General features: G+C 41.0%; 2 protein-coding genes across 10 annotated transcripts in view; one reads left to right on the top strand and one right to left on the bottom strand.

The window, feature by feature from the left end:
• TP53INP2 (tumor protein p53 inducible nuclear protein 2) overlaps positions 1-13,870 on the top strand; it is a 28,062-nt gene extending 14,192 nt beyond the window's left edge. The window contains exon 6 of the transcript XR_006200484.1: positions 13,463-13,870. The gene's annotated coding sequence lies outside the window, so the exon portion shown is untranslated. The remainder of the gene's footprint in view (positions 1-13,462) is intronic.
• The window catches only part of NCOA6 (nuclear receptor coactivator 6), a 108,105-nt gene that overhangs the window by 2,751 nt on the left and 78,519 nt on the right, over positions 1-26,835 (bottom strand). For 7 of the 9 annotated variants that reach the window (XM_042931154.1, XM_042931159.1, XM_042931160.1 and 4 more), the window contains 6 exons: positions 24,206-25,322; positions 21,424-21,545; positions 14,990-17,986; positions 12,154-12,222; positions 9,349-9,385; positions 5,506-5,654 (listed from right to left, as the gene is read on the bottom strand). In XM_042931154.1, coding sequence (XP_042787088.1) covers positions 5,506-5,654; positions 9,349-9,385; positions 12,154-12,222; positions 14,990-17,986; positions 21,424-21,545; positions 24,206-25,322 — 4,491 coding nt within the window. The remainder of the gene's footprint in view (positions 1-5,505; positions 5,655-9,348; positions 9,386-12,153; positions 12,223-14,989; positions 17,987-21,423; positions 21,546-24,205; positions 25,323-26,835) is intronic. The other 2 variants (XM_042931157.1, XM_042931163.1) reach the window with 2 other exon arrangements.

Genomic DNA, 26,835 nt, shown 5'->3' with positions numbered 1-26,835 from the left:
TTGTGATATGAAGGACTGAGGGATGTGGCTGGGAAGGGGGTGGGGGGATAAGCACCTCAGCCTCTTCCTCCCCCTCCTCCTTCCTTGTTTGTTCCCATCTGTCACTGCTCCAAAGCACCCAATGATCTGGCAGACTGATTCTGCTTCTGAGGATGAATCAGTGAGTGGGACCATGAATCAACAAGTGATTTGTGCTAGAAACTGCAAAAAAAAAATAATATTTTAGATGCCAGGGTTAGGTGTGGGAAATGGGTGTAGGGTGCACTTTTATACTTCCATGAGGGAAAATGCTGTATCAACCTGATTTTGAAGTCCTTTATCACCTTTGCTAGATAAATTTAGGCAATCTCGGTCACAGGACAATGTCACTTTTGAAGTCTATATAAATCTATCTGAAAAGATGAGTTTTTTGTTTTTGTAGTTCAACTTTATACTTCCTCCAAAATGTTACAACTTTTACTACTCCGCTGAATACAATAAGAGAATCTGGAGGTTACCTCTTGAAGGTAAAGGAATTCTAGGGAAGTAATGAAGTGGTTGATGATACATTCAGAGTGTACATCAAGTCTGTTCCTAAAGGCTGCCTACCTTAACTGTGCATAATCCCACTCCCAAGTCCCATACTCAATACCATACTAGCAAAATAAATATTACATACATTGTTGGAAAATCCAAGTTTTTTAAACCATCAAAGATTTTTACAAATTAATGTCTTGACAGATATAAAAGTAGTCCAAAGACTAAAAGTAACATCATTTATATTAATATTTTAGAACGAAGTATATGGTAAGTAACTGGGTCAATAACAGTCTTTCAGATGGTTGTATATACATCCTTGCAGAACATTTACATTTATAATTTGACATGGGCATTCCCCCCCCCCCCCCACCACCGGTTGCCTCATTTTGACCTTAAGCGAATTTGGCCAAATCTACAGTACAAGGGTTTATTAAATCTTCTACTATGTGGAGTTTACCTTTACCTTTCAAGGAGTTTTAGAAAATGACCTTGACCTTGCTCACTTCATTATGCTTTTTACTGTACTACTTCTAGCCAAGATTTCTATTTATTTGTAAAGAAAATTCTGGAACTTTCCTTTCAAAATGTTCATGGCTGGTTTCTGAATGATGCTACTACAAGAGTGCAGTTTCAGGCAGTTACTGTTCAGAGTTTTCTCCATATTATGTTCATTTACATTTCCACAATAACATTTTCATTTTAAGAATGTCTGTTTTTTGAGATTGTTGCTTCTCAAGTCACTGGCTGTGGGGAGCGTAGGACTCTCACCCCACTTTGCTATCAGAGGCATCTTAAGGCATTCCAGGAACACCCACAGCTGCTACTGATTATAGGTTGCTCTGAACTTCCTTCATATTAGCATACCTTCCCTGGTTTCAAACTTATGCATTGAACTTTACATTTTTAACTACTAATCTTTTTTCCAATTGAAAGTATAACATAAAAACTATTATTAACAGAAGAGTAAATGAAGAATGACAAGAAAAATGAGAAAAATCATTTCTGTGTTAATAGGCAACACCTCATATCAGGAAGTGGAACTACTCATTTGCATATTTGTAACAACACACCTGATCAAGCGCAATTTTAAAAAGAAGCTCACTAGTTTGTGAGAGCCAATTTTTGTGTCTGTAATTAAAAGTGGGATGGGGGGGGAACCCAACAATCAAAAACAAAACAATAGGTTAGAGAGTGACCTATTAACCACGTGTGCCTCTTTAGACTTGCCCAGAAATAATCTGTCCCACCTGCTCCAATCTGGCAGTACAGGAGGCCTTGGCCAGCATGAGATAAGCAAACTCTGTTCTCACAGCAGGAGCATAATTAATGTCACTGGTTCTCTGACAATACAAATGTACCAGTATTTCTCATTATACACCGCTCATATTTCTCAGCTGATTACAAGGTTCTCATGAAAAACACAGACCATTTCTGATTCTGTTTGTGCATATATGACCCACATTGTATGAGTGCAAAAAAGGCAAACCTTTTTCTCCCCTCAAAACTTGAAGGAAACCACCATGATATTTTATGATCATTCCTTGGGTATGGGCTCAAATACATCACAAAAAGTTATTTTATGACTTTGGTTCAGAGTTTTGGATACAACATAGCAGCCCAAATAATATGCATATTTATTCTTTAATCTGGATCCAAGAGCTCTAACACTTAAAACCCAAAACAGCTATAGCACTCATCTTGGGTACAAAAGGTAACTTACCCTAGGAGTTCAGAACTGGTAGCCTGAGGGCTTGAAGCTGATGTAGAGATCTGTACATGACTGTGATTCCTGGGGTTTGGCCAGAGCTCTCTTTATCTTCTCAGGAGACATCCAGCACCCCTCCATGCAAACTCACAAAGCTTTCGAGTCATTATGGCCTTTCCTAAGCTAGTTGCTAAGCTTCAGAACACGGATGGGGCAGGCATTCCAACATGAATACCATGTTGGAATACATGAATACCACCTTGGGACAATGTCCTTAAGTGTACACGCCTACTCCCCACCCTCTTCTAAAACAGGTTCCAGCTTTCCATCTTTGCTTGGCTGGCAGTTCTCTACAAACTGGCTCTAATTTGGGCATCTCTTCTTAACTGTCCCAGCTGCTCCTTTGATTAATTCTTTCTGGTACACTATAAATGACACCCTTATTACCTTGAGGGTTTGGACTTAGGTGAAGTTTCCAAAAATCTGGTGTGTGACATCTCTAAAGGTCAACACTTATTTCCTGCTTTAAAGGTAATTACACACCATATTCTATAGTCTAGAAAACTTCGATCTTTGGGAAAGTGAGGGGCCAAAAGAATACAAAGAATTGAGGGGCACCTGGGTGGCTCAGCTGGTTAAGTGTCCGACTCTTGATTTCAGCTCAGGTCACGATCTCACAGTTCATGGGTTCAGGCCCCACAATGGGCTCTGTGCTGGCAGCGCAGAGCCTGCTTGGCATTCTTTCTCTCTCTCCCTCTCTCTTTGACCTCCCCTGCACTCTCTCTGTCTCAACCTCTCTAAATAAATACATAAACAAACAAACAAACATTAAATAAAGAATACAAAGAACTGAGGGGAAGCAGATTTTCCCACAGAACTCTAGGAATCTTCCCTTTAGTGTTCTAAGTTTAGTATTCAATATACTGGAAGGAGTGCTTCCTTCCAAACAAATCTCTGCCTGGGAGATGATTCCCAGGGAGGAGGAAGAAAAGTGGCTGATTCCATTTCGGCATCAAAGTGGGGATACCTAAGAGGACTCTGCTTGTGGTGTACACAGTATGCCTGGAGAGGAAAAAAGGTTCCTCCCTCTCTGATGGGCTGAGGTAAGGTAACTTCTACACCTCTGCTTTACCTGTATGATCTGTAGACCTGTGGCTTACCCAGGGGCTCTCATGAGGAATCGTGAAATTCTTGCCCAGAAACACAACCTGCCAATAACAGCTGAGTTCTCAGGTCAGTGTCTGTGTTGGCGCACCACAACCTGCCCTCATCTTCAGGTTGGCATCCCAATGGTACCGGACTGCGTCTCAGCAGCCCTGCTGGTATCAGGCACTTGGCCAGGATTCCACCTCTTGCCTAAGCTGAGCTACTCAAGCTCAGCACATTCCCAGAGGGGATGACTCTCCCTCAGATCTGGGCCTTTGCACATGCCGTACTTTTACCTAGAATATTTCATTCAACTCCCACAGCCTGGATAATGCCTCCTCATTCTTCAGGTCTCAACTTAAACATCATTTTTTCAAAGGCTTCTATGGCTAGGCAGAGGAGTAAAGCATCCCAGCAATATGCTCCTACAGTACCATGTAAGTTTGTTATCATAGCATTTAACATTTAACACACTGTATTAGTCTGTCTTTCTGGCTGGTATATAACTGATATGATGAAGACAGAGACTCTCCCTTTTCACTATTATATCCCCAGAGCCTGGCATGTAGTAAGTACTTAATATATATTTGATAGATGGTTATTAATATAATAGTTACTGATTATATACCTCTTTGTATAAGGCACTGTACCAGGTACCGAGGATATAGTGGTGAGCAAAACCAGACAAACTCCTGCCCTAAAAGGGCATGTATATTAATTAACTATCACATAAATAAATATAAAATTAAAGCTGTGGTATTATGAAGGAGAACATGGTGCTGTGATTCCTCATAGCAGTGTCAAGTGAGCTAAGTACAAAGAGTAGGTTAATGAGGAGAAGGGAGGAAGGAAGAGGGAAAAACACTCCCTGCAGTGGGTGTACACACACACAGGCTTGTGACGAGAGGGCGGCATGTCTGAGTTGCTGAGGGAAGTCAGATGAGGCCAAGAGAGGCTGACAGGGGCCAGACCACATAGAACCTTTCTAATCCATGTTGGCACTTTCAGACTTTAATCCAAATTACAATGTAAATCACCAAAGGGTTTTAAGCTACAGTAGCAATGAAGATGGGGCAAAGGGGATGAATTTGGGCCACTTGAAATAAAATCAGCAGCTTTTGGTAACGAACATGAGAGATGTGAGGATGAGGGAGAGATGCCAAGGAGGACTTGCCCAATGGACAGATGGTGGTGCTATTCCCTGAGGTGGGGAACACTGGCAGATGACCTGATAGTGGGGGTGAAAATCACAAGTCTGGTTTCAGACATGTTGCATTTGAAGTCCTGGTAAGGATGTACATGCAGTTGTCTAAGATTTTTAGAGGTCTGTACTAGAAATGCAAATTTAGGAGTCATCTGTGAAAAGTTGTAACTAAAAAAGAAGGGCATGAGTGAGATCAATTAGGGAGAGAAGAGTTGAAGAGAAAGGATGACTCAGGATCAAAGTGTGAGGAAGGGCAACATCTAATAACTGGCTACAGAGATTGAGCAGGAAAAGCCAGAGAAGTAGAGAGAAAACTATGGAGAGCTCTAGGTCACAGAAACCAAGGACATCATGAATTAAAAAAGGAGACAGCAATCAATACAGGAAAGAAAACTGGTAGTAGTGTAAGGTTCTTGACAAGGTCAGAGAAGATGGGATCAAAGAGGCACAAGTGGAGGAACTGGCCTTAGACTTGAGGAGGGACAGCTGCTCTATTATAGTAGGAGCAAAGGAGGATCCTAGTAGATTTAAGTCTTGGTAGTGACAGCTGAAGCAGTTCTATTTTCTCTGTGGAGAGGTGAGAGTCTCTGCTGAGAGAGGGGAGAGAAAGTAGGGGCCAGAGGAGTGGAAAAGAGAGTTGATCATAGAAGGATGGCTGGGCCATATTGAGCACCTATCTGAAGTGGTGATCACGAATCAATCTGCCCTGTTATGTTCTTCTTTTTTTTTTTTTCCCCAACAGTGCTTGCTGCTCTGTGCACATACACAGAAAACACACAGGTAAATGTAAATGAACTAACAAACAAAGGAGGGACAGACAGTAGAAGTCAAAGTAACAGAAGCATAGATAAAAGACAAAGTCCTCTGCTGTGGTGATAAAGACCCCATTCTTCTATCTGACCCACAAAAGCACCCACACTGCACTGCTAACCTTTAGTAGAGCTGGAGGCTGAAGCAGGCCGAGAGGATCGCTTGCGATGTCCATTTTCCACGCTTTCAGAAGCCACAGTTAGCTCTTCAGTTCGGGAGTTTCTTCGGCTTGGGGTTTTGGACTTTTCAATGATCTCTTTGGGCTCACTGCTGACAGAGGGAAGCACAAAGTTTCCAAGAAGGAGAGGGAATCAAGTCACACACAAAAAAGGGCTCTTCAGATAGAGCTTCATTTGTGAGGCAGGAGATTAAGAACTATACAGTCATTCTGAAGAGAAAATATTCCACTCTGGGACAATAAACAAAATACCTTCTATATTACTCACAATTTAAAAGTGAGTCTAGGGGCGCCTGGGTGGCTCTGTCGGTTAAGCGTCCGACTTCGGCTCAGGTCATGATCTCGCGGTCCGTGAGTTCGAGCCCCGCGTCAGGCTCTGTGCTGACAGCTCAGAGCCTGGAGCCTGTTTCAGATTGTGTCTCCCTCTCTCTCTGACCCTCCCCCGTTCATGCTCTGTCTCTCTCTGTCTCAAAAATAAATAAACGTTAAAAAAAACATTTTTTTCCAAAAAAAAAAAAAAAGTGAGTCTAGCTTGTTACAGTAGTAAAATAAAATACTCAAAAGCTTATTGCTGGTGAAATTGCGGAAAAACAGGTAAAAGAAATTAAGAACTTGGAACAAAAATTCCGAAACTTCCTCACCCTTTTCCTAAAATAACAATATTCCTTTTCAAAAATTAATAGTATCTGAAATTTAGGAAATTACTAATATGTACTGGTATTTTCTATGAGCCTGTATAATCAGATAATGGCCTACGTCACATTATAGAATACACATGAGAATGTATTCAGAGTATATATACTGCTGGGTATACTGATTACCCCTACCTCAATCCCCTTTTTTTTAGTTTCCAAAGATTTAAAATTGGTAATATCCAGTACTACTGAGGGTATGAGGACAGAAACCTCTGATCAGAGTGTAAATTATGTAACCCAACAGTTATCAATAGGGGGCATTTTGGCCTCCCAGGAGACATTTAGCAATTTAAAAATGTCTGGAGACATTTCTGATTGTTAAGATGACTGCCGTGACTGAGTGGGGGATGCTACAGGCATCTTCCGGGCAGAGGCCAGGCATGCCACTAAATATTCTATAATGCGTTGAGACAGCTCTTCCCCCCCAACCCCAACAAAGAATTATCTGATCCAAGCTGTCAATAACGCTGAGGCTGAGAAACCCTGGTGTAATCCTCTGGCTCAGCAATTCCATTTCTAGGTGCCTAAGGAAACAACTCTTTTTACAGAGCTGTAATTACACACAGGATGTCAAAGCATTACATAAGTACTAATAAAGACAGAAGACCTAAATGCTTTACAACAGATTTTAAAACTAAAACATGGCACATTCACATTCAGTCATGAAAAATCATGTTGTAGAAAGCTATTTAATGATAAAAACTGTTCATGACACATTACTGTGGGAAAAAAGTTACCAATGTTATGAATAGTATAATCCTATTTTCGTCATAATACATGTTGAGCATATATATGTAACTACATATGAATCAATGGGTGTGAAATACACGTGTGTATAATGCTTATATATATATCACTGTATATTATATAAAAATATTATAGTGTTTATATATAAAATATTCCCTATCTGTATACATACTCTGAAGAGAAGTAGAAAATGAACTAAAATATACATAGTGAATATTGTTTGAGTCATAGGAATACTGGTTTATTGGTAATTTCTTCTTTAAAAAAATTTTAAAGTTTATTATTTATTTTTGAGAGAGACAGAGTGCGAGTGGGAGAGGGGCAGAGACAGTGGGAGACACAGAATCCAAACAGGCTCCAGGCTCTGAGTTGTCAGCACAGAGCCTGACATGGCGCTTGAACTTTCAAACTGCAAGATCATAACCTGAGCTGAAGTCGGACACTTAACTGACTGAGCCACCCACGCGCTCTGGTAATTTTCTTCTTTTTAATTCTCTGATCTGAATTTCAAATTTTCTTTAATAAACTTTTTACTACTTGCATGGTTCAAAAAAAATGCATGTCAAAATCATTAGGGAAAAAACGCTGATTAAACTTGCTTGTAAGGCATGGAACTTAAACAAACGTAATGCAACAAAACAAAACGAAACAAGCTGGTTAAAGGGATGTCTCTTCTGGGAAGTCTTCCTTGACCCTTACTCCCCAAGTAAAGCTGTCTCTTCTTTTTGGGTTCACAGTCTGTATCTGGCATTCAAGAGCACCCATCAGGTTGTATAGCATATTTTATTTTAATATCTTCTGCCTTCCACTAGATCAGGAGCTCCTTAGAGGCATGAACCATGGCCTATGAACTCCCTCTACCCCTCCATTGTTCATTCCTGCCATAGGACCCTTCACTGGTGGTACGATAGCTGGGAATTTGGCCATACTGTTCACCATCTTGCTTTATATCTAACAACTGCCCCATGAACCAAGTCAAGTGAAGAAGAGGCAAGGCCAGAGCTGGGGTAGAACTGTAAGTCAGGGGTATTCACACATCCTTTTAGAGATGGTAAAGGATGGCCTTCTGACTAGGAGCCCTGAAAATGGTCAAAGTCTCTGAGGAAGAAAGATTCCTAACAGAGGTGCCTCTTTCTCCTGGCAAAACAAAAGCCACAGAAGTACTGTCCTGCTGTTCATATGGTCAGTACTCAGATAGCTCTGGAAACAAATACCCTTTTTTGGTCTGATTATCTTCTTTGTGTAGCCACACAGCTGGAGTATGCTTGGTAAAGGCAAATGAATTCAAATATTAGCCAATTCAAATAAAAACAGGGAGAAATATGTAGTAGGAATGCCAATGAATCTGTGAGGCAGAAGAACAGGGGTCAAGTCTTACCTATATATTTACTGGACATGATATTTAACTTCCTCTATGCTTCAGGTTCTTGATCTATAATCCCCATTTTGTCTGCTACAATACATATGTGTGAGGGTTCTGGAATCAGGGCACCTGAGTTTGGATATCAGTTGCACCATTTACTAAATCTGTGGCCTTGGGCAATTTAGTTAACTTCTCTGAGCTTCAGGTTCCTTACCGGTAAGACAGAATTTACTTTCCTAATAGATACTGTGAAAATTCAATGAGATGATACACTTAAGGGGCTTGCAGCCCAGTGCATAGCATGAGATGCATTCAGATAGATGTTGGTTATTATGACCACCTCAAAGGGTGGATAGGATTAAATGAGAAAATGATTGTGAAGGTGTTTTATAAACTAAGTTGTACAAATATGATAAATTCTCTAAAATGTTATCCAATGCATTACTAGATTAAAAAAGGAATGACTTTTGGAACTATTCCTCCTCCTTTCCATGGGGTTAGTGAAGCCACAGGTGTATTTCATTTTATTACGTTATGTGGGGCTTTGTAGTATAACAGGAAAAGCATGAGTTTTGGGGTTCAGACCCTGTCTGGCTTTCTCTCATATGCCTGGAGGATCAAACAGCTATGCTTTAGAAGGTGTTGCAAGGACTATTATTAATGACAATATAACAACAGTTCTTACATACTGAACTTACTATTTACTCACTATGGTGAGTGCTGAACATGTTATCTCATTCAATTTTCAAAACAACCAAGAAAGGTAGAAACTTGGCCACCAAGCTTTGTTAAGGGAAATGTTACCTCTCGGGTTAGGACTCATGACAGCTCCCCTGTTTTAGCAGGGAAAACAGACTGGCACAATGAGTCAAGGAAAAAGGACAAGGTGAAGAGAGGTTTAAAGGATGAGAAAGCCGATACCCTTCCCTTCAAAGAGGCTTACGCCGTTTTCACGCTGAGTCTGCAGAATGATCATCTTACCTTTGTCCAGAGACCATGGCAGCATTTGCCTCGAGTTCTGTGAAAAATACAAAGGACAGAAATGAGATGTGGGAGCTTCTGGTGTCTATGTCCACTGGGAGAAGGGAGGTGTCTCAGAATTCTAAATGCCCTATTTAGGCTAACATGTCTTCATGCCCAGCAGGATCTTCACCCTACATGGTACGGAGACAGAGTTGGCAGGGACACAACTCAGTAGTCTGGGGCATAAGACACTTACTTGGTCTATTTTTATTTCTACTCCACACTGTGAAATAATCCTGTTTGGATCAATAGAACTAAATTCACACTACCTGGTTCATATTTCACCCAGCTATAACTAGATTAGTAAAATAAGCCTCTTCCTCTCCTGTAGAAGAGATTGTTTTCTTTCTTAAAATATCCCTAACCTCTTCATACTTGTTTTTAAAGGCAGTAATCTTAAAATATGTCTTAAATATATATTAAGGATGCATTCTCCTCCAAAGGACTTCCTCACTGAGTTACAGAGTGCAGACTGCTTTGCTTTGAGATAATGCCTACAGACTCCATTACATTCCTCTCTTCCTCAAACTCCCCACAATATCCTCTAAGAAAGGAAAATCTCAGTAATTTGTCTAGCAGGGTTTTGCTTAAGTGAATATTCTATGGGTTTACCAGGCACTTCTTTCTCAGCATCAGCAGAAAAACATCGCTTTTAGAGTTTCATCTTTCCAGAAGACTTTCCTAATGCACCAGACAGCAGTGATCTCTCCTGCTTCTGGCCTCCCACAGCTCTGTACCTGTTCCTGCCTCCCCTTATAGAGAATTCAGCACAGCAGATTCAGTGTACATGCCTCATCTACCCCAGAGATTACACGTTAACTTCCTTGAAGGCAGTGAAATCAGAGTGCATAGGTTAGAATTCTGACGCCATTGATTAGCCATGTAACCCTGCGCTTGACTCTCTGTGCTCAATGCCTCATCTGAAAAATGGGGACAACCACTTTACTCACCTCAAAATTAAGATTAAATGGAACAATACATATAAAAACTCAGTACAGCACCTGGCTCTTAGTAAGAACTCAAAATTAGCTGTTGTTATTGTTAGGATCCTCATGTCAATGCAATTCATGCTGGAATCCCTTGCATCCCTCTGCCTTCAGTAAAAGATGAGGGAATCCTTGCTTCTCATTTGCTACTTAGCTCCCAACATCTAACCCATAAAACCTGGAAACCCTCCACTTGAAATAGATACCAGCTCACTGGGTCTCTGTTGCCTGCACACAAACTCAGGTAATGTGTGCTCAAAAATGAAAACAGCTCAAAAGAGGCCGATTACCAAAAAATTTTATTAGTTTGCTCATGTGAAACAAAACTCAGTGCTTTTGAGAACTTTAACACTATTACAGCTAATTCACATTAGCAGAGATCAAAGGAATCTGGTGAGGCAATTAGTGACTATGAGGGTATTTTAAGGAGATTCATTTAAGTCAAACTTTTAAAAGCAATAGGATTCTCTGGCCAATTATTTTGAGGAAGATGTACGATATAGTAAAGCACATTTTTCTGGAGTAAAGAATTGGGGCAGAAAATGTAATTCCCTTCCTCTTTTAGTTGCTCCTTTTCTCGCCAAAAATGAACATCACCATCTAATACCTTCTGTGAATGATTTGCTCCACTCCCTTCCTGTCAGGTGCCTAGCACAATGTCATGCATCATGTGGGTAGTTGGTAGCAAAGGAAGAATCTGAATGGCTGAAATGCTTTTTGCTCAACCATTCTTTTCAGAAGCCTGATTTTACCAGAGTGTGCAATAGAACATAACATAGCACATAGCACCTGAAGCAGCTTTTAAAATAAACACAAGTTAGGGTGCCTGGTTGGCTCAGTCGGTGGAGCATGTGACTCTTAATCTTGGGGTCATGGGTTCAAACCCCACTGTGGGTGTAACAATTACTTAAAAATAAAATCTTAAAAAAAATCACAAGTTGTAGCTTAATTTTACTGATTTAGGCCCACAAAGCTAAACATGGTAATACTGTTTTTTACTTACAAATTTTTTCAAGTGTGAACTGGACTGTAAATGAGATTCTAACCTCTGAGTGAAAAGTGTCATACTTTTTTTTTGGTATCTTTTGATATGTTCAGTGACAAAGGGCCAGGCCAAGATTAAACTGTAACACACTTACACTATTTATCTATGAAGGCAGTACTGTTATTGCCATCAAGATCCTCACGCATTCTGAGCTGACCCAGCATTCCACAGCAATTATCTGCAGATTACCATGGACTCCACCTTCCAGAAACACCATCCTTCATGCTATTTGCAATTTCTTGGTCATGGGAAACATAATGCCATCCAGAGAAGACTGAAATGACTGACTCCCAGGAAAAGTGGCTACCTCACTGTAGCAGAGGTTCTCAGAACAAGCCTCCACTCCTGTCATGAATATGCAATTACTAACCGAGTGTAGGAACGCTTGCCACCCTAGCAAGTTACCATGGGCCAGTCAGCTGCCAGCTATGAGTGCCAGGGTCATGCAACAGGGCAAACAGTCCAACGGAAACCATCCACAGCTAGGTGGCAGACAATGGGCACCACAATGCCCTTCTTGGGTTCCCTGACACCAGGAATGCATAAGACAGCAAGCCAGTCGGGGGAAAAGAACCCTAACAGTCCTGCACAAACCCTGCCACTCATCTGAGGTCTGCTCTGAAGCCAGCAGGTGAGAGAGTTTCAGTCACTTCCTGGCACCCTGAGGACAGCAGCAGTTCCTTCACATATAATCCATTCCACTCAGAGAAGTTTTTCCAAAGCATGCCTTACCTGGTCTGGCACCAGGCCCCTGTGGTGTTGTGGCTGGAGTTTCCTTTGCAGCTAAACTCGGTGAAGGGGCTAAGGCAAGGAAAAAAAAATACAGGCCTTTTACTTTCTTTTCTCAACAAAACCGAAGGCACTGACTGACTCAAGGGCTAAGTAACTGCTGAAATACATACACGCTTGGAGGGCAGTACTTGAAACTGGCCTTGAAAGGACATTTCAAAACTTAACCCCCAAAACACACCTTAGTAGGCAAACTGAACCACTTGCAGAGAACAATGATACCATTTACCTCAGCATTTAAAAAATTTCTTCATTCCTCTAAAGACTACACCCCTTGAGACTTGAATCATAAAATTCATTTTGTACTTTTGTATAGCACCTGGCAAGAGTGATGGTCATCGAGCAGATATTCAATTCATACTTGATGAATACATTATTTGATGTTATTTACTTATATAACAAACAGTTACCAAGAACTTCCTAGGGGCAAGGTGCTGTTCCAGGCACCGTTAGAGACTAATTTTTCTTTTTGTTCAGTATCAAAGATAAGATACACAAATGTGGTACTCTGGAGTCCACTGGGATGTTATATGAAGAAGATTCATAAGGTAGAAAGTGCTATGGGAGTCGAAAGAAAAGGAGATCAATTCTAGACTGAGAAAACTGATGGTACATTAGAGGGAGAAACATCAGAATTAGGCTTCAGAGGACAGAGACTACTTAGGTCCCTGAAGAGGAATGGCACAGGATACACAATGTACTCTAGAATGGAAGCTTACTGGATCATACAATAAAGATTAAGGGCATAGATATGCCACAGTCACTCAAGGATTATGTCCTCCTATCTTGACATTTCAGTCTAACATCCTAGATAAACTTAGTAACAATAAGTTTTATCCTCTTGTGGAAATTGTGAATTTTGTATATTTCTCTCCCTGCTTAGTCAATAATGCCTTTGTGTTAAGAATTTTTTTTGGATGGTTATCTGATAAAGCCTAAAACTGTATCTTAAATCCTACTTTTAACTCCAGTATTGATCTCTCACATTTTCAAGATAAAAACCTAGAAGAATGGAAACAATCTTAAAATTGAGGTTTTTTTAAACTGCAGGTTCATCTTCCCAAGCTCATATATTTCTCTAGTATTATATATGACCCATATAAAAATATTCCCTAATCACTTCATCATTATTCTCTTGGTATGTGTATGCAGTGGGGTGGGGGTGGGGGGCAGATCCCTCCAGAAGTACAACAGAAACACTTAATAGCAGAAAATATATTTAACTCACACCAGGTTTCTTTTTCATTCTTAGGAGTCATCTACATTCACAGAATTTGAACCAGAAACTTAGGGCACCCAGCCCCGTGAAGTCTCTGTCTCCTGCAACGGCAATGAACTCCTTAAGGGTCTTTATCTCTCCCTGTGTCTCTAGCATTGAAGAGGGAGAGGGGGAATTAACCTTTCTAAAGCTCTGTGTGAGACAGTGTGCTGGCCACATTATGCTGTCTTTTCCTTTTATCTTTGTATATTTTGGGAGGTAGGAATTACAAACTCTGTTTTACAGGTGAAGTACATGGCTTATAAGAGGTTAAGGAATTTATCCAACTGTGATTGGTAACCAGTGGAACTAGAATTTGAACTCTGATCATAACCTGAAGCTTGTGTTCTTTCTGACTCTCCTCCTAGGTGCTTACCACTCAAAACATTTTAGCTTGCATTCAACGAGAAAAGCACTGTTAGCTACCCTAGGATATAGCAAAGGTCCTTCTCAGCTTTGGCATTGTGTGATTGACTCCACTTGGGGAAAATAGAGCTTCTGCATCACTTAGGTCTCACAGGAGAGACATGTGTGTGTGTGTGCGTGCGTGTGTGTGTGGGGGTGTGTGGCGGGGTGTGAAGGGGGAGGGGAGGTATAAGGATACCTACGCTCCCATCATTTGCCCATCTTAACAGTACATAGGAAATAATTTGAACTAGATATACATGAATTGTAATGGTCTAATTTATGAAAAACTGTGTCAAAGAGAAATCAGTAATAATTTTTTCCATTTATTCATTACTATATTCTGTGCTAAGCACATTATATGCATTGTCTCAGTGAACTCTTAGAACTACTGTTGTTCCCTTGTTACAAAAGGAAGAAACTCAAGTTTGGAGTAGTCGAGCAACTTACTTAAACCCATAGAGCTGGTAAATGGTGGCACTGTGATACTAACTCAAGCCTATCTGTCTCTCAACCACTTTGCTTCTCCTGTGTCTACTGTCATGAAACTTAGTTTCCTGAAAAGTTCTCCTCTGGAGTAGACAGTCAGAAAGGAATAGTCTCTGGGATAGAGTACAATGAGGAAGGGGCTATGAGAACCATGCTCTGAAACTGTCAAGAGCAAGTCATTATCATGGTAAGGAGAGCTTGCAGAAACTGCTATTCACCTTTAAGAGACAATGTTAAACTGAAGGTTCACAGTATCAACTTTGAACAAATATTGAACTCTGAGTTTCAATCTTCTCACCCACGGAATCGGATTTGGGTTAAGGGCTACCTGACATGGTTGGTATGAAGATAACGTGAGATAACAGGTAAAGATGTTTCCTTGTAAAATGAAAAGCTTTATATAAATGAAAGGTCTGTCATTATTTTAGGAGCTGAGAGAGAACCTATTAATGAATGTAAACTTAACATGGGTTTTCAAGTATATTTCCCAATGTACTTCTAATAAATGAAACTACCACTATTGCCATTTAGCCCACTCTTCTTCAACCAAGTAGAAGTCATGCTTTCTTTTGTGGGATAGGTCATCAAAAAATTGACACGAGATGATGCCAGGCCCCGAGTACATACCTATGCTGGGTAGAAGCTCTGGATGAGATCCCACCTTCTCCTCCACTAGGCCACCCGCAAGTGGCTCAGATGCTATGCCAACATGATTGTTTTTTGTGGCCGGCGCCGCAGAGATGAGCTCAGAGGGTACCAGAGTGGTTACTATCGAGCGTACACTGGTGGGGAGAGTACCGCCAGGTAAGCTGGGTCCTGCTGAGGTGGAGCCCGGGCCCACGGGGCTAGAGGTCATTTTTATCAGAGTGGGTGCTGGGGGTGTTGGGGTTTTACTGTCCAGCTCTGTGGATAACTGCTCTGTTCCCATGAGCCCTGGAGTTGTGGTCTCTAGCCCTTGGCCTTCAGTCTCTCCATCTGCACCATATTGCTCTTCCCCTTTCTCAAGAGAGCCTGTAACTTTCTTACATGCCTTGGTCAGCAAAATCTGGCCGATTTTGTCCACTTTTCCTTTGCCCTTACTAGATGAGACTGGGCTTCGCCGGTTGACAGAGGAGCCTGGACTATTGGTCAAAAGGGGAGAAACAATTGTGGTTGACTGTGAAGAGGGAAGAGTGCTCTGATCTGCTGAGGTGCTCACCTGAGGACTAGCCTCATCTGGATTCATTTCTTTCACTTGCTGGACAGGGGGATGAGGAGGGACAACTGGAGAAGTTGTACATGGGGGGGAAGGAAGCTGAACAGGGGTGGCTCGTGAGTTAAGGACCAAGGGTCGACCAGTCTGTATATTTGGAGCAGTACTACTGGAGGGGGCACTAGGTGGTACAGGAGCAGAAGAAAATTTTATGTTCTGAGGTATGTGTAAAGGGCCAACAACTGCAACGGAGGGAGGCATCAAGCCAGAGTTGGTTGTCAGTGGGGCTGCAGGAATTGTGCTTGGCTGTGATCCTTTCATAACCTGAATTATTGAGGATGAATTGATAAACACAGGTGTAATGAACTGAGGCCGGGCATTAGACTGAGCAGCTGACTGTCCCTCAGAAACCATAACCTTGCTACCCACATTGGGCATTGTGACGACTGTTGACATCAATGCAGACTGCAGGTGAGTCGGCAGAGCTGCTGATGTATTAGCTGAAGTCGTGATAGGATTGGAAGTAACGAAAACAGTTATCTGATTTGGGGGCAAGGGAGTAGAGATGGAGGAAGAGCTGACAGGTCTTGACATTACTGGAGGGATGCTTGGTGCAACATTAGAACTGACCTCACTCAATTCTGGATGCACAAGGGTTGAACACGGCTCATTAGTGTGAGGTAAATTTAGGGAATTAGAGGGTTCTTTAGAAGAAGACGGATCCTGCAGTGTGGGAATGACAGATGCTTTTTTCAGGTCCTCCCCAGAAACTACTGGAGGCGTTACTTCCAGATCTGTAAGCCCAGGGGGTTTAATGGTCACATTAGGAGCTCCAGAGTTATCAAGAAGTTGACTTAACGATGTGGGTGCTTCCCTCATAGCAGGAGACACCAAATTTTTGTTCTCTTCGACACCGGGAAGTTTGTTAGGATCCAAAGATTGCCCGTCCTTTTTAGACTGATCTTCAGAAACAACCATTTTAACTTCTTGGGTAGGGAGGGCTTTGAGCTCAATGTTTACCTGCTCCTTCCTACCCTGGGAATTCTGGCAATCGCTGTCCTGAGGCACATTCAAGCTCTCCTTGTTATCCTCCAGAACACCTCCCACTGCAGCCACAGGCATGGTAGGATTCTGAGGATTCAGCCCGCTGTTGTTAGGGAAGCTCCCAGGTACAGGGGGATTGGCCAAAGGAGTGGGACTGACCAATACATTTCTTGGCAACTCCACATTCTGCAACAGAGCTGTGTTTGTTTGAGAGGCCAGAGTAAGTTTAGGGGTTTTTGAATTTTGCCTCCCAGGACTTGGGGTAGTTTTCCTACTGGACCCAGGACTAGACCTGCGACTGTTGCTCGGACTAGCCCGTTTTGTTGCTCCAGAATTAGACTGCTTTCCAGAATTCACCACCACAGAATCTAATTTGTGAGTTTGTGGGGCAGCAAAATTGGAAGGATTATTCATGGTAAGATTCGAAGGTGCTTGCCCAATGGCCTTTAAAGTTGTTGGATTTAGGCCCTGCTGATCAAAGCCCCTGTTTAAATTTGGCCTAGGAGGTAAAGGAATATTAATCTGTGGGGGGAAGAGTCCTGCAATGGAGGCATTGAGTCTTTCTGGAGACAGACTGATTTCTGAAGGTTCTGTGCTAGGAGGGCGATTGTTGGGTGTCTGAGGATAGTAGGGTCTGGGGCTGGCTCTGTTCGGTGTTTTAGGCCTAGATGTTTGGGTTGGAGCAGCCACATTTGGAAAATGGTGGCCATGAGAGCTGGGCAGGGAATTTACAGGGGGTTGCTGGGGAGTTGCACCTTGAGTTGCAGAAAGGGGTGATGGTCCAGGTTTTGGCCCTGTCATCATTAACTGATTCTGGGAAACTACTAAATGTGAAGGCATGTTATTTGGGCCTCCTGAGACAGATGGTACTTCACTGCCACTTGCTTCAGGGAGCGAGGACATTTCTCCCAGTGGTGAGCTAGAAGGATTCTGGGAGTTCTCCTGGTATACCATTTTCCTTGAATTGCTTCCCAAAGGAGTATTCACAGGTATTGGCATTCTTTGCTTATCAGGTGATGGTGGCACGGAAGCAGGTCCTTGCAAACTGACCATAACAGGCACGCTGCCGCTCTGTTGCATGGGCATTCTCTGGGAGTCTGGGTTCAGGGGGCCCCGTGGGGGGTGGACACTTTGGGAGACCGGAAGCCTAACTGATTTGGGGTCCTGCTGCATCATGAGCATCATCATCATTTGTTGTTGTTGTTGCTGCTGCTGCTGCTGCTGCTGCTGCGACTGTGGCTGACTGGGAGGTGGTGGCTGCTGCTGTGGTGGCGGCAGTTGTGGCTGCGGCTGCTGCTGTGGTGGCTGTGGCGGGGGTGCCACATGCTGCATGAGCTGAGGAGGCATCTGCTGAAGTGGCCTCTGTTCAACTGGTTGAGAAGGATAACCTAAAACAAGCCCCCCAAATCAGGGAAGTTAGATTTTCGGCAGGAAAAGCAACTTTTAGAGTATAGCCAAGCAATATTCATCTAGGTGGCCCAGACAGTGCACAAACAGCTTAGGCGTGCCTACTCCCAGGGGGGCAGGCGCAGCTCCTCATTATCCGACATAAGCAAAGGGGCACACAGCTTAAGGAAGCAAAAAGCAAAGCATCAAGAACCTGGAGCTCCTTAGTCTTCAAGGTCTGAATGAGGCACTATTGTACTAAGACTGTAATAGACAGACACTCTGTGCTATGCAATGAAAGTGGCTGAGTCTATCCCAGCCAAACATTCAGGTGAAATGAGAAAAATTCCCATCAATAGCAAGTAGCTGACCACCCAGCACTGGGGTCTCATGTGGGAATAATAAATATTTCACTGTACTTGTGAATGAAGTAAGGCATTTAGGACTCACTTTTTCTGTTATCAAGATTAATTTTTTAAGGTGTGATTTTGTGAAAACAACAGCATCAAAGATAGCCTTTTTATTCTTTCAACAGAAGCAAATATACAATTCTAGGATTCAATGCCTTAAGAGGGATTTAAAATGACGCCAATCCACTGGATCCATACATCATGCTGCATCCTTCAGGCTCAATCCTTTGGGGAACCCAAATGAACTAAACTGTCCCTCTGATGTAGTTCAGTTTAATAAAGAGCAGGAGCTAACAGAAGCTGATATACACATTGAAAATAAATTGAGGATACTGAAGATTTTTTTATGGATATTAATTTCCATTTACTTTCTTACAAGTTAAAACTCAATTTGGAGAAATATTTTCTATGAATCCACAAAGGAAGAATAAGAAGCCAGAAACACTGCCCTCAGGAATAAAAAATAATTTTGGGAAAAGAACTGAGGGACAATGCCTTATAGATTTTCAGAAGGCAACAGTTCAAATGATTCCTTCTTTTGTGAAGCTTTTACTTGGCATTTTAGAACCAAAGCTTTATACAATCAGCAGAAAGGAAAAATCATTAACCAAGAATAAAGGTAGTTCCATGGGAAAAAGTGGGGATACAGCTGGGATACAATTTCACAAACTAGATTTATTCCATTGTTGCATAAAAATGCATAAGGGAAGTTTTAAGAAGGCGCAGGAATAAAAACAGTTGGCTCTGGCAGTTGGCAGAAATGATGGTTCATGATTTTCACAGAGGAGCTACCAAATGCTGCTGATCCACAGGGTCAGACCCTGCGGTCAACCCTAATTAATGTCTTCTGGCCAAAGATTACCATGGCACCAATGAGTACAATGTACAGAATTCAGTTTTAGAGATTTTTTTCAAAATCCTTTTCTATTTCAGGCCCAAGTCACTTCTTTACAATTATAGAGCCAACAATAATATGGCACTTCTACAGGTTTAACTCAGGTTCCCATATTAAGAAAACTGTCATTTCTGTAGAAGCCCACTGTTGTTGGGCTATGTCACAAATGTCTTTTATCTTTAAATCAGCCCACCAGGTAGCACAATAAATACCAAAGAGAGCAGAGCAGATAATACAGCAACTTTTCAAAAGTTACAGCTGAGGGCATGGCTGCTATAAAGGTTCCAGAAGCTGGAGGCAGCAGTCCAAAGGGCACTAACGTTAAGAAGACAGGTTAGGGTTGCCGTCACATAAATGGTAGAGAATGAAAGCCAAAACACACATAGTGTCTATAACATAACCCAAACCCATATTTATTAATCAAGGGTTGCAACTCATATGCCTTTAGGCACCAGGCCAGTAGTGAAGAACAGAAGTGGTCTGGTATAAGACAATAGTAGTTCTGTGGACAGAGCCAAACTGCAGAATGAATGTTCTATCTAAAGGCATCTAAATTCAGGTTTTTATCTGGTTTAAGACACTGCATGATAGTTCAAACACACGATAGGCCAAATTCATCCTGTAGGTTCCTACTTTTTAAACTCTAGAAAGGAAGCAATGATGTGTGCAAGGACCTCTGGGATTCATATAGGAATTCACATGTGTTTGAGGGAAGAAGGTATCTTCCTATTCATAATGTCATCTAGATATACCTGCCAAGACTGGTGACCTCCCTGCCTCAATTGCTGCAACTCACTGACTAGAATTGTGGTGTTCCCAAACAATTTGTAATAAATAGCATGTAGTATTGACATCATGGTGTATTTACTTTTTTTTTTTTTTTTTTTTTTTGGTTCACTTTTAAAATACATAAATTAAGGGTGGATTACGGTACATACCCAAAATAACGTCACTCTCACTTACATGTCAAAAAGGAGGAATAACTAGTGAGGAAGAAACAAAACATAATCCTTTGTACACACAGGGAAGAGTGACCTAAGTATGACAGGCTTGGGTGTCTTCGACTGAGTCACAGGGGAATAAGGTTACAAATCACTGCTCAGGCCAAGAGTAACAAGTATAGAGATATTGTGGCAGCTGGCCTTAGTTCTTCTATAACACCTAGGTTGGAATAAATGAATTTTAGAAAGTTTTTTTTCTTTTCAACATTTAGAGGATAATATTATTTTATAGCCAAAAAGGGGTACAACACAGGGGGCTTCACCAATAGTGATCTTATTTATTATTCAGCTGGGTGGTAGGTACATGAGCGTCTCTTTTATTACTCTTATATAGTTTTTATGTTTAAAGATTCATAATAAAAACTGTATTAAAAAAATTTTATTGTAAACCCTGTTCATTGCTTCGAGACAACCCAATAGGAAAGGCTGCAGGAAAGGCAGGCAAGCAGGATTCGAGTGAAAACATCTTTCCATCTAATCTTACTCCATTTGGATGCCAACTAGAATCTTGATACTGACAAGAATAAAGAAGCACTTGACATTTCAGTCTGATTTTATGAGGACTTAATATCAAGAAGGCTAATCTGAGCAGTATATATACACAGTTGACCCTTGAACAATGTGGGAGTTAGGAGTACTGACCCCCTGTGCAGTTGAGAATCCATGTATAACTTCTGACTCCTCCAAAACTTAAGTACTAATAACCTACCTGTGGACTGGAAGCCTTACATAACATAAACAGTTGATTAACATACATTCTGGGTTATATGTATTATATACTGTATTCTTACAGTAAAGTAAGCTAGAGAAAAGAAAACGCTATTAAGAATCATAAGAGAGCACATTTATACTACTGTATTTACTGAAAAAATTTGCATATAAGTAGATAATGCAGTTCAAACCCATGTTGTTGAAGGGTCAACTGTATATACTACATATACATATGCCTTCAGAAGTTATATTTGAAATTTTTACTTACTATCAAGGCAAAGTTTCCAAATATTAGACACATTTAATTGCTAAAGAAGCCTAGTTAGGAGACAAAATAAAATACCAATGTTTCCTTGAAGAGAAGCCTTGTACTGCTGTATAAATGATGAAAAGTACGCAATCTTTAGCTAACATTTTATCACCTGGTGGTCGGTTTGAAAATTCTGGCAGTTTAGGGCCTGAGTTGTCCAAGTTAATTCCTTGTTCTCCAGGCAATGGCTGCTGATCCGTGTCCTCCAGCCCAGCTGGGCGATTATCTGGGGTACTAAAAAATAAATTATACATTTGGGAGTAAGTTGCTTAGCTTATACATGAAAGTAGCTTAACTTCTCCCCTATTTCTGAAGACATAAAATCTGTTTACATTGTCGTATTTATCATAACTTCCATATCTCTAGTCCGATAAAATATTCACTGTTTGGCATAAAAATAATCCAGCAATTTCATTAAACAATAAAATCTACTTAACCTAATAATAGTATGGCTATTTACTCAAAGTGCTTTCTACAAATTTCTGACAATGATTTTCAAGTAATCATCCATCGCTTAAATGTTTTAAGACCTGATCATAGTTTGGACTATCAACATTATAAAGTATTATTCTTGTGAAACCACACTATTTTTGGTATAGTTATCAATTTCAACCATGGAGTCCAGATTGTTTATTTTTTGTGGATATTATAGCGGCAGCTCTCACAATTCATAACACCTTGCAAGAAGTTGTAGGTTGGCTGATGAAAATGGTATCCAGGGAATAAAGAAAAATGGAGAATACTAGAACAAAGCCAGTTATTTCTGCTACAGAATGAGTATTTGCAGACATCCCCACTGGTTTTGGGATGCTTTCGTTTTTATCTGGTTGTAGCTTAGAATTTTTAGTGGGGAAAAAGAAATGAAAAAAAATGTTATCTGCTAACATCCACATTCCCAAAGAACCAATGTACTCACATCCATTTGGTTTGCAATCTTATTCCTGGCTGTATCTTTCTTCCCTATCTTTAGTTTCCCTTTGCCCTGATATTGGTCACCCAGTTTTAGACAGTATTTGATCTCATTGTATTCTGTGTGGTTTCTAAGCCTTACCTTAAATCCATTTTAAAAAGTCCTAGCACATGGAAATTTAGAGCTTGAAGCAGGTCTTTAGCACATCCAGATGCCTATAGCAATTTGTTCCTTCTATGACTTCTCTCTCACTTCAAATTATAAGGATTCTGTAGGTCTCTTTACTTTCATGGAACTGCACTGCTAAAAAAATCTCAAGATATCTGGTCCAGTCACTTCATGTTATGGATGAGAAAACAAAGGCCCAGAGAGGTGTAAGACACAGGTCCAAGGCTCCACAGTGACCTAGTGGTAGAGTTAGGAGCAAGTGCTCTTCCTATTATACCTACTGTCTCCCTTTTGTAGGAACCCTGATGCCTATATAAGGCCCTTTCCATAATTTCTAGCCCCAACAAGTAAGCGATCTTCCTCAGAGCTGGTGAAGACAGCAAGAATGCATACTAATGGCAACTGAATAGCCTTACAATTTTAGACTACTGGGAGAAATAAATACCCTCCCAGGACAGCAGGTTGAAAGCAGTAAAGAATTTAACTTAGAGCTACTGGAAAAATTAGATAATTAAAGGTCTAATTAAGTCTGAATTTAGGAAAATATAGTTTGTTAATATACAGTCACAGACTTTTAATTTATAATAATCAAGAAGCAGCAAGTGAGTATGGTATAATCAAAGAAATATCGTGGGAAGGCTCAGAGACAGTTGGGTTTTATTTTGAACATTTATGGTTGTTTAACTAAAACTCTCCTACAGTTCTAGCAATTTGTTTCAATTAACCCATTTTACATTCATTAGTCACTATTCCCTATTAACAAATGTCTCTTCCAATTTTACGATTAAAGGCAGAAAATCCAGTTTAATCAATATGCCCTCTGGAAACATTTTATCAAAGTCAAAAAAACATGATTAACACTTAGCTTCAAGACATGACATATAAATTAATCGTCCTTCCTGCTATGATCTTGCAAAAGAACTCACCTAGAGAACCTTTACTTAAGGGGTAATTGATTTAAAAGGTCCAACCATGTTAGAATGAGGTTTTAAGCTTCTAGGGATGATGGAGATGGAGAGCCTTTACTTACTTATTTTTTCACAAAATAGAGAGCCTTTGAAGGAAAGGCATCTGTACAAAAAATTATTTCTTTTTGTAAAAAGATTTTATTTTTATTTCTTTAAGTAATCTCTATATCCAACGTGGGGCTTGAACTCCCAACCCTGAGATCAAGAGTTGCATGCTCTACAGACTGAGACAGCCAGGTGCCCCCCAAAACTATTTCCATTTGAGAGAGCGGGGAGTTTTGATAAACTGTTTTCATTTCCAAAACACATTTGGCCTTTCTGGCTCCCTAGTAGCTGTTATAACCCTGAAGTGCTTTGTGGAGTGTCATGTGGTAGCACTGGCTACTTTTCAGTTTCTGTGTGCCACAATCCCTGAGACTATAGACTTAAGAGACATAGATCAGTCAGTTGCAATGTATGAACCTTGTTTGGCTCCTTATTTGAACAAACGATAAAAAAAGAATTAATTTAAGAGAATTAGAAAACTTTGAACACTGTCTGAGTGTGTGAGACTATGGAGAAAGTGTTAGTTTTCCTACATGTTAATGGTATTATGTGTTCATTAAAATAAAAAAACCCAACCTGTCCTTATCTTTCAGAGGTACATAGTACTGAAAATATTCACAGTCATTTTGCTTTAAAATAATCAGAAAGGTAATGGGAGATGAAGGCAAGACAGACTATGACTTGGTAATTGTTGAAGCAGAGGGATTTCATACTGTTCTGATTTTATACACGTTTAAAATTTTCCATCAAAAAAAGTTCACATAGAAATAAATACAATTTGAGGCAAAACTATCACAACCTACTTTAGATCTTGCTGACTATTTTTCTTCTTCCGAGGGGGTTTCTTCTTCTTCGGTTTATTTGCGTTGGTATTATTTTGCTTATTGTTTACCCCAAAATGGCCTGCAGAGATGTCACTCTGCAATAAGTTGACCAACAATGGGCTTGTTAGCGTGACATCCTTATTGACCGGGAAGCCAGGATTCTGACCACAGGACATCTGATTTCCATTGGGTGCTCCACTGAAAGGTGCATTGAAAGGCATCCCATGGCCTGAGAAGTGGTTTCCCGAGGCACTGTTTCCCTGCATGGCCTGCACGTGGGGGGGAACCATGTTGGTTTGTTGCATGTTAACATCAGGCATCATCTGAGACAAACTGACATCATTGTTTGCTGTAGTAGCAGGATCACCATGCTGCTGGGCCATGTGTGGGCTGGGCCCTGGTGGTCGCAAGACCTGCCCCTGAATCCCCATAACCTGAGATGGACTGTTGCTCACGGGCCCTTGCTGTGGCAGCATCTGTCCTGATATCTGTCCTGTAAACTGCACCATGTTTCCTTGCATGTTTGGAGTTGGTCCCCTCATTATCTGTGCTGGTCCCGGCATGACATTGGATTGGTTCTGAGTGTTAAACTGTTGCTTATTCCCCTGCATCTGATTGGTCATGATTTGCTCTATCATTGGGTTCTGTTGGAGTAAAACTTGCCCCTGAGGCCCCATCATCTGGTTATGTGGCGCCATCATTTGTGGGCCCTGTTGGGGAAGAATCTGCTTGGGTGGGGTCATCCTTTGAGGCGAGGGCCCAAGATTTTGGCTTTGAGGGTTCACCATCATCTGGCCCTGAGGCATAAGCTGGGCCCTTGAAAGGATCATAGGGTTCTGAGGGTTCAAGGTTCCTTGCTGCTGGACCATCTGGCCCTGGGAGGGCACAATCTGCTGGTGCATGCTCATCAGCTGAGATGGTGGGCCCTGCTGGGGCTGGCCTTGCATGTTGCCCAGGTTCACCTGAGGAACCCCAGAACTACCAGCCTGCTGGCTGTTCATGTTGCCATGAATTCCCATGAGGCCGGGCTGCATCATATTTGGTGGCCCGTGGGACACCTGCATCTGGTTTTGAGGAGGACCAGCTCCTTGACCACCTTAAACAAACAAACAAAAAAAGGACAGTTTCAGATAGAAATACTCTTATATTGGTATTAAGATACTCTAATTGGAAAAACACCAATAACCCATATATCCACTGACCAACATAAATAAATATGCTATGTTTGACATATTTTCTGTGGCTTTTTCGAAGTATGGAGACATGACTGTGGAATGATTGGTTACATTCCCAATGACCACACAACAGAGAAGGGGAAATGGTTTCTTTACTCCTGTTTGGTAACTTAAAGATAACACTTTGAAGATCAACAGTTTACTTTCTTTCAGATGAAATAAAGAGAAAGGCAGTATCTCATTGTTCGAAAATGACATGTAGCTATTTTAAGGTGAAGAAAATTAATGAAAAGCACTGTAGGCTAGTGAAATAAGCTCTGCTTTAGATGAGTCAGGAAAACAACAAACGTGATGCATTGTCTTAGGAAAACCTTGGCAATGCTGAGAAGACATTTAAACATGCTTCCTGGAAAACTAATGACTCTCAAAGTTTACATGTGTGGTATTTGGATGCTGCACGTGAAAGGAAAGAACACCTAATACTTCCTAAGGACAGGTCTCCTCTGCCCCAGTGTGGTAAAAATTCCTTATTCCTTATCTGAAGCTGTGCCTCTGGTGTAAGTCAACTGACAGATAACCCAGAAACTGCAGACAGAGGAACAGCTACCAAGGGATGTTAAAACTTCACTGACCCCTAGGCTCAGAGCTTTAGAGAAATGGTCTCCTCTGAGCCTGCTGGTGTTAAATAAATCTCTGATCCACCAAAACAAACAAACAAACAAACAAACAAACAAACAAAAAACAAAACTTCACTGACCCTTCCCTGTGGCAGTCCCTGGTGGATCATATAGCACATGTCCTATTATCAGTTATTTCTAATTTAGACAAAGACATTGCCTGGCTTGCTGCAGTGTTTACTTATTGTTGGGTCTTTAGGATTTTCCTATAGTTACTTGCATTATCTCCCCCTTTTTACTGAATACTCTTTTAGATTATTTTATAGCTCTTTGTCACTTTTAAGTAAGGACTAGAAAGTGGCAGCCATAATGAAGTTATGAGGCCAATCCACACTCCAGCCAGGGAGGCAGGGGACAAACTGTCCCTTGTTCACATTATTCAGTTTTTCTGAATCCCAAAAAAGATTTTGGGATCATTAGCCTTATAAACTCTTAAACTCCATGATCACTGTATATACTGTATAAACTGAATATTCTATACACACTGAATATACAGTGTATACTCATTCAATCATTAATTACTTCTTGAGTAACTAATATGCACAAGACACTTTTGGTGCTAAGGTAGTATCAATTAACAAGACATACCAAACCCCTGACTCTATGGAGTTGGCAAGAGACTGTAACAGACAAATATTTTTTCAGGAGAACTAAAAGCTAACAAGAGAAATAAAGTAGGGTTAAGAGAACAGAAAATGAGAGACAGGAGTAGAACGATCTTAGGAGAAGTGTGGAAGTCTAAACAGTATGTGCCTGT

This window comes from Panthera leo, chromosome A3 (genome assembly GCF_018350215.1).
Source record: "Panthera leo isolate Ple1 chromosome A3, P.leo_Ple1_pat1.1, whole genome shotgun sequence".
In the NCBI taxonomy this organism is placed as follows: domain Eukaryota; kingdom Metazoa; phylum Chordata; class Mammalia; order Carnivora; family Felidae; genus Panthera; species Panthera leo.
This window is presented reverse-complemented; position numbering and strand designations above follow the sequence as displayed.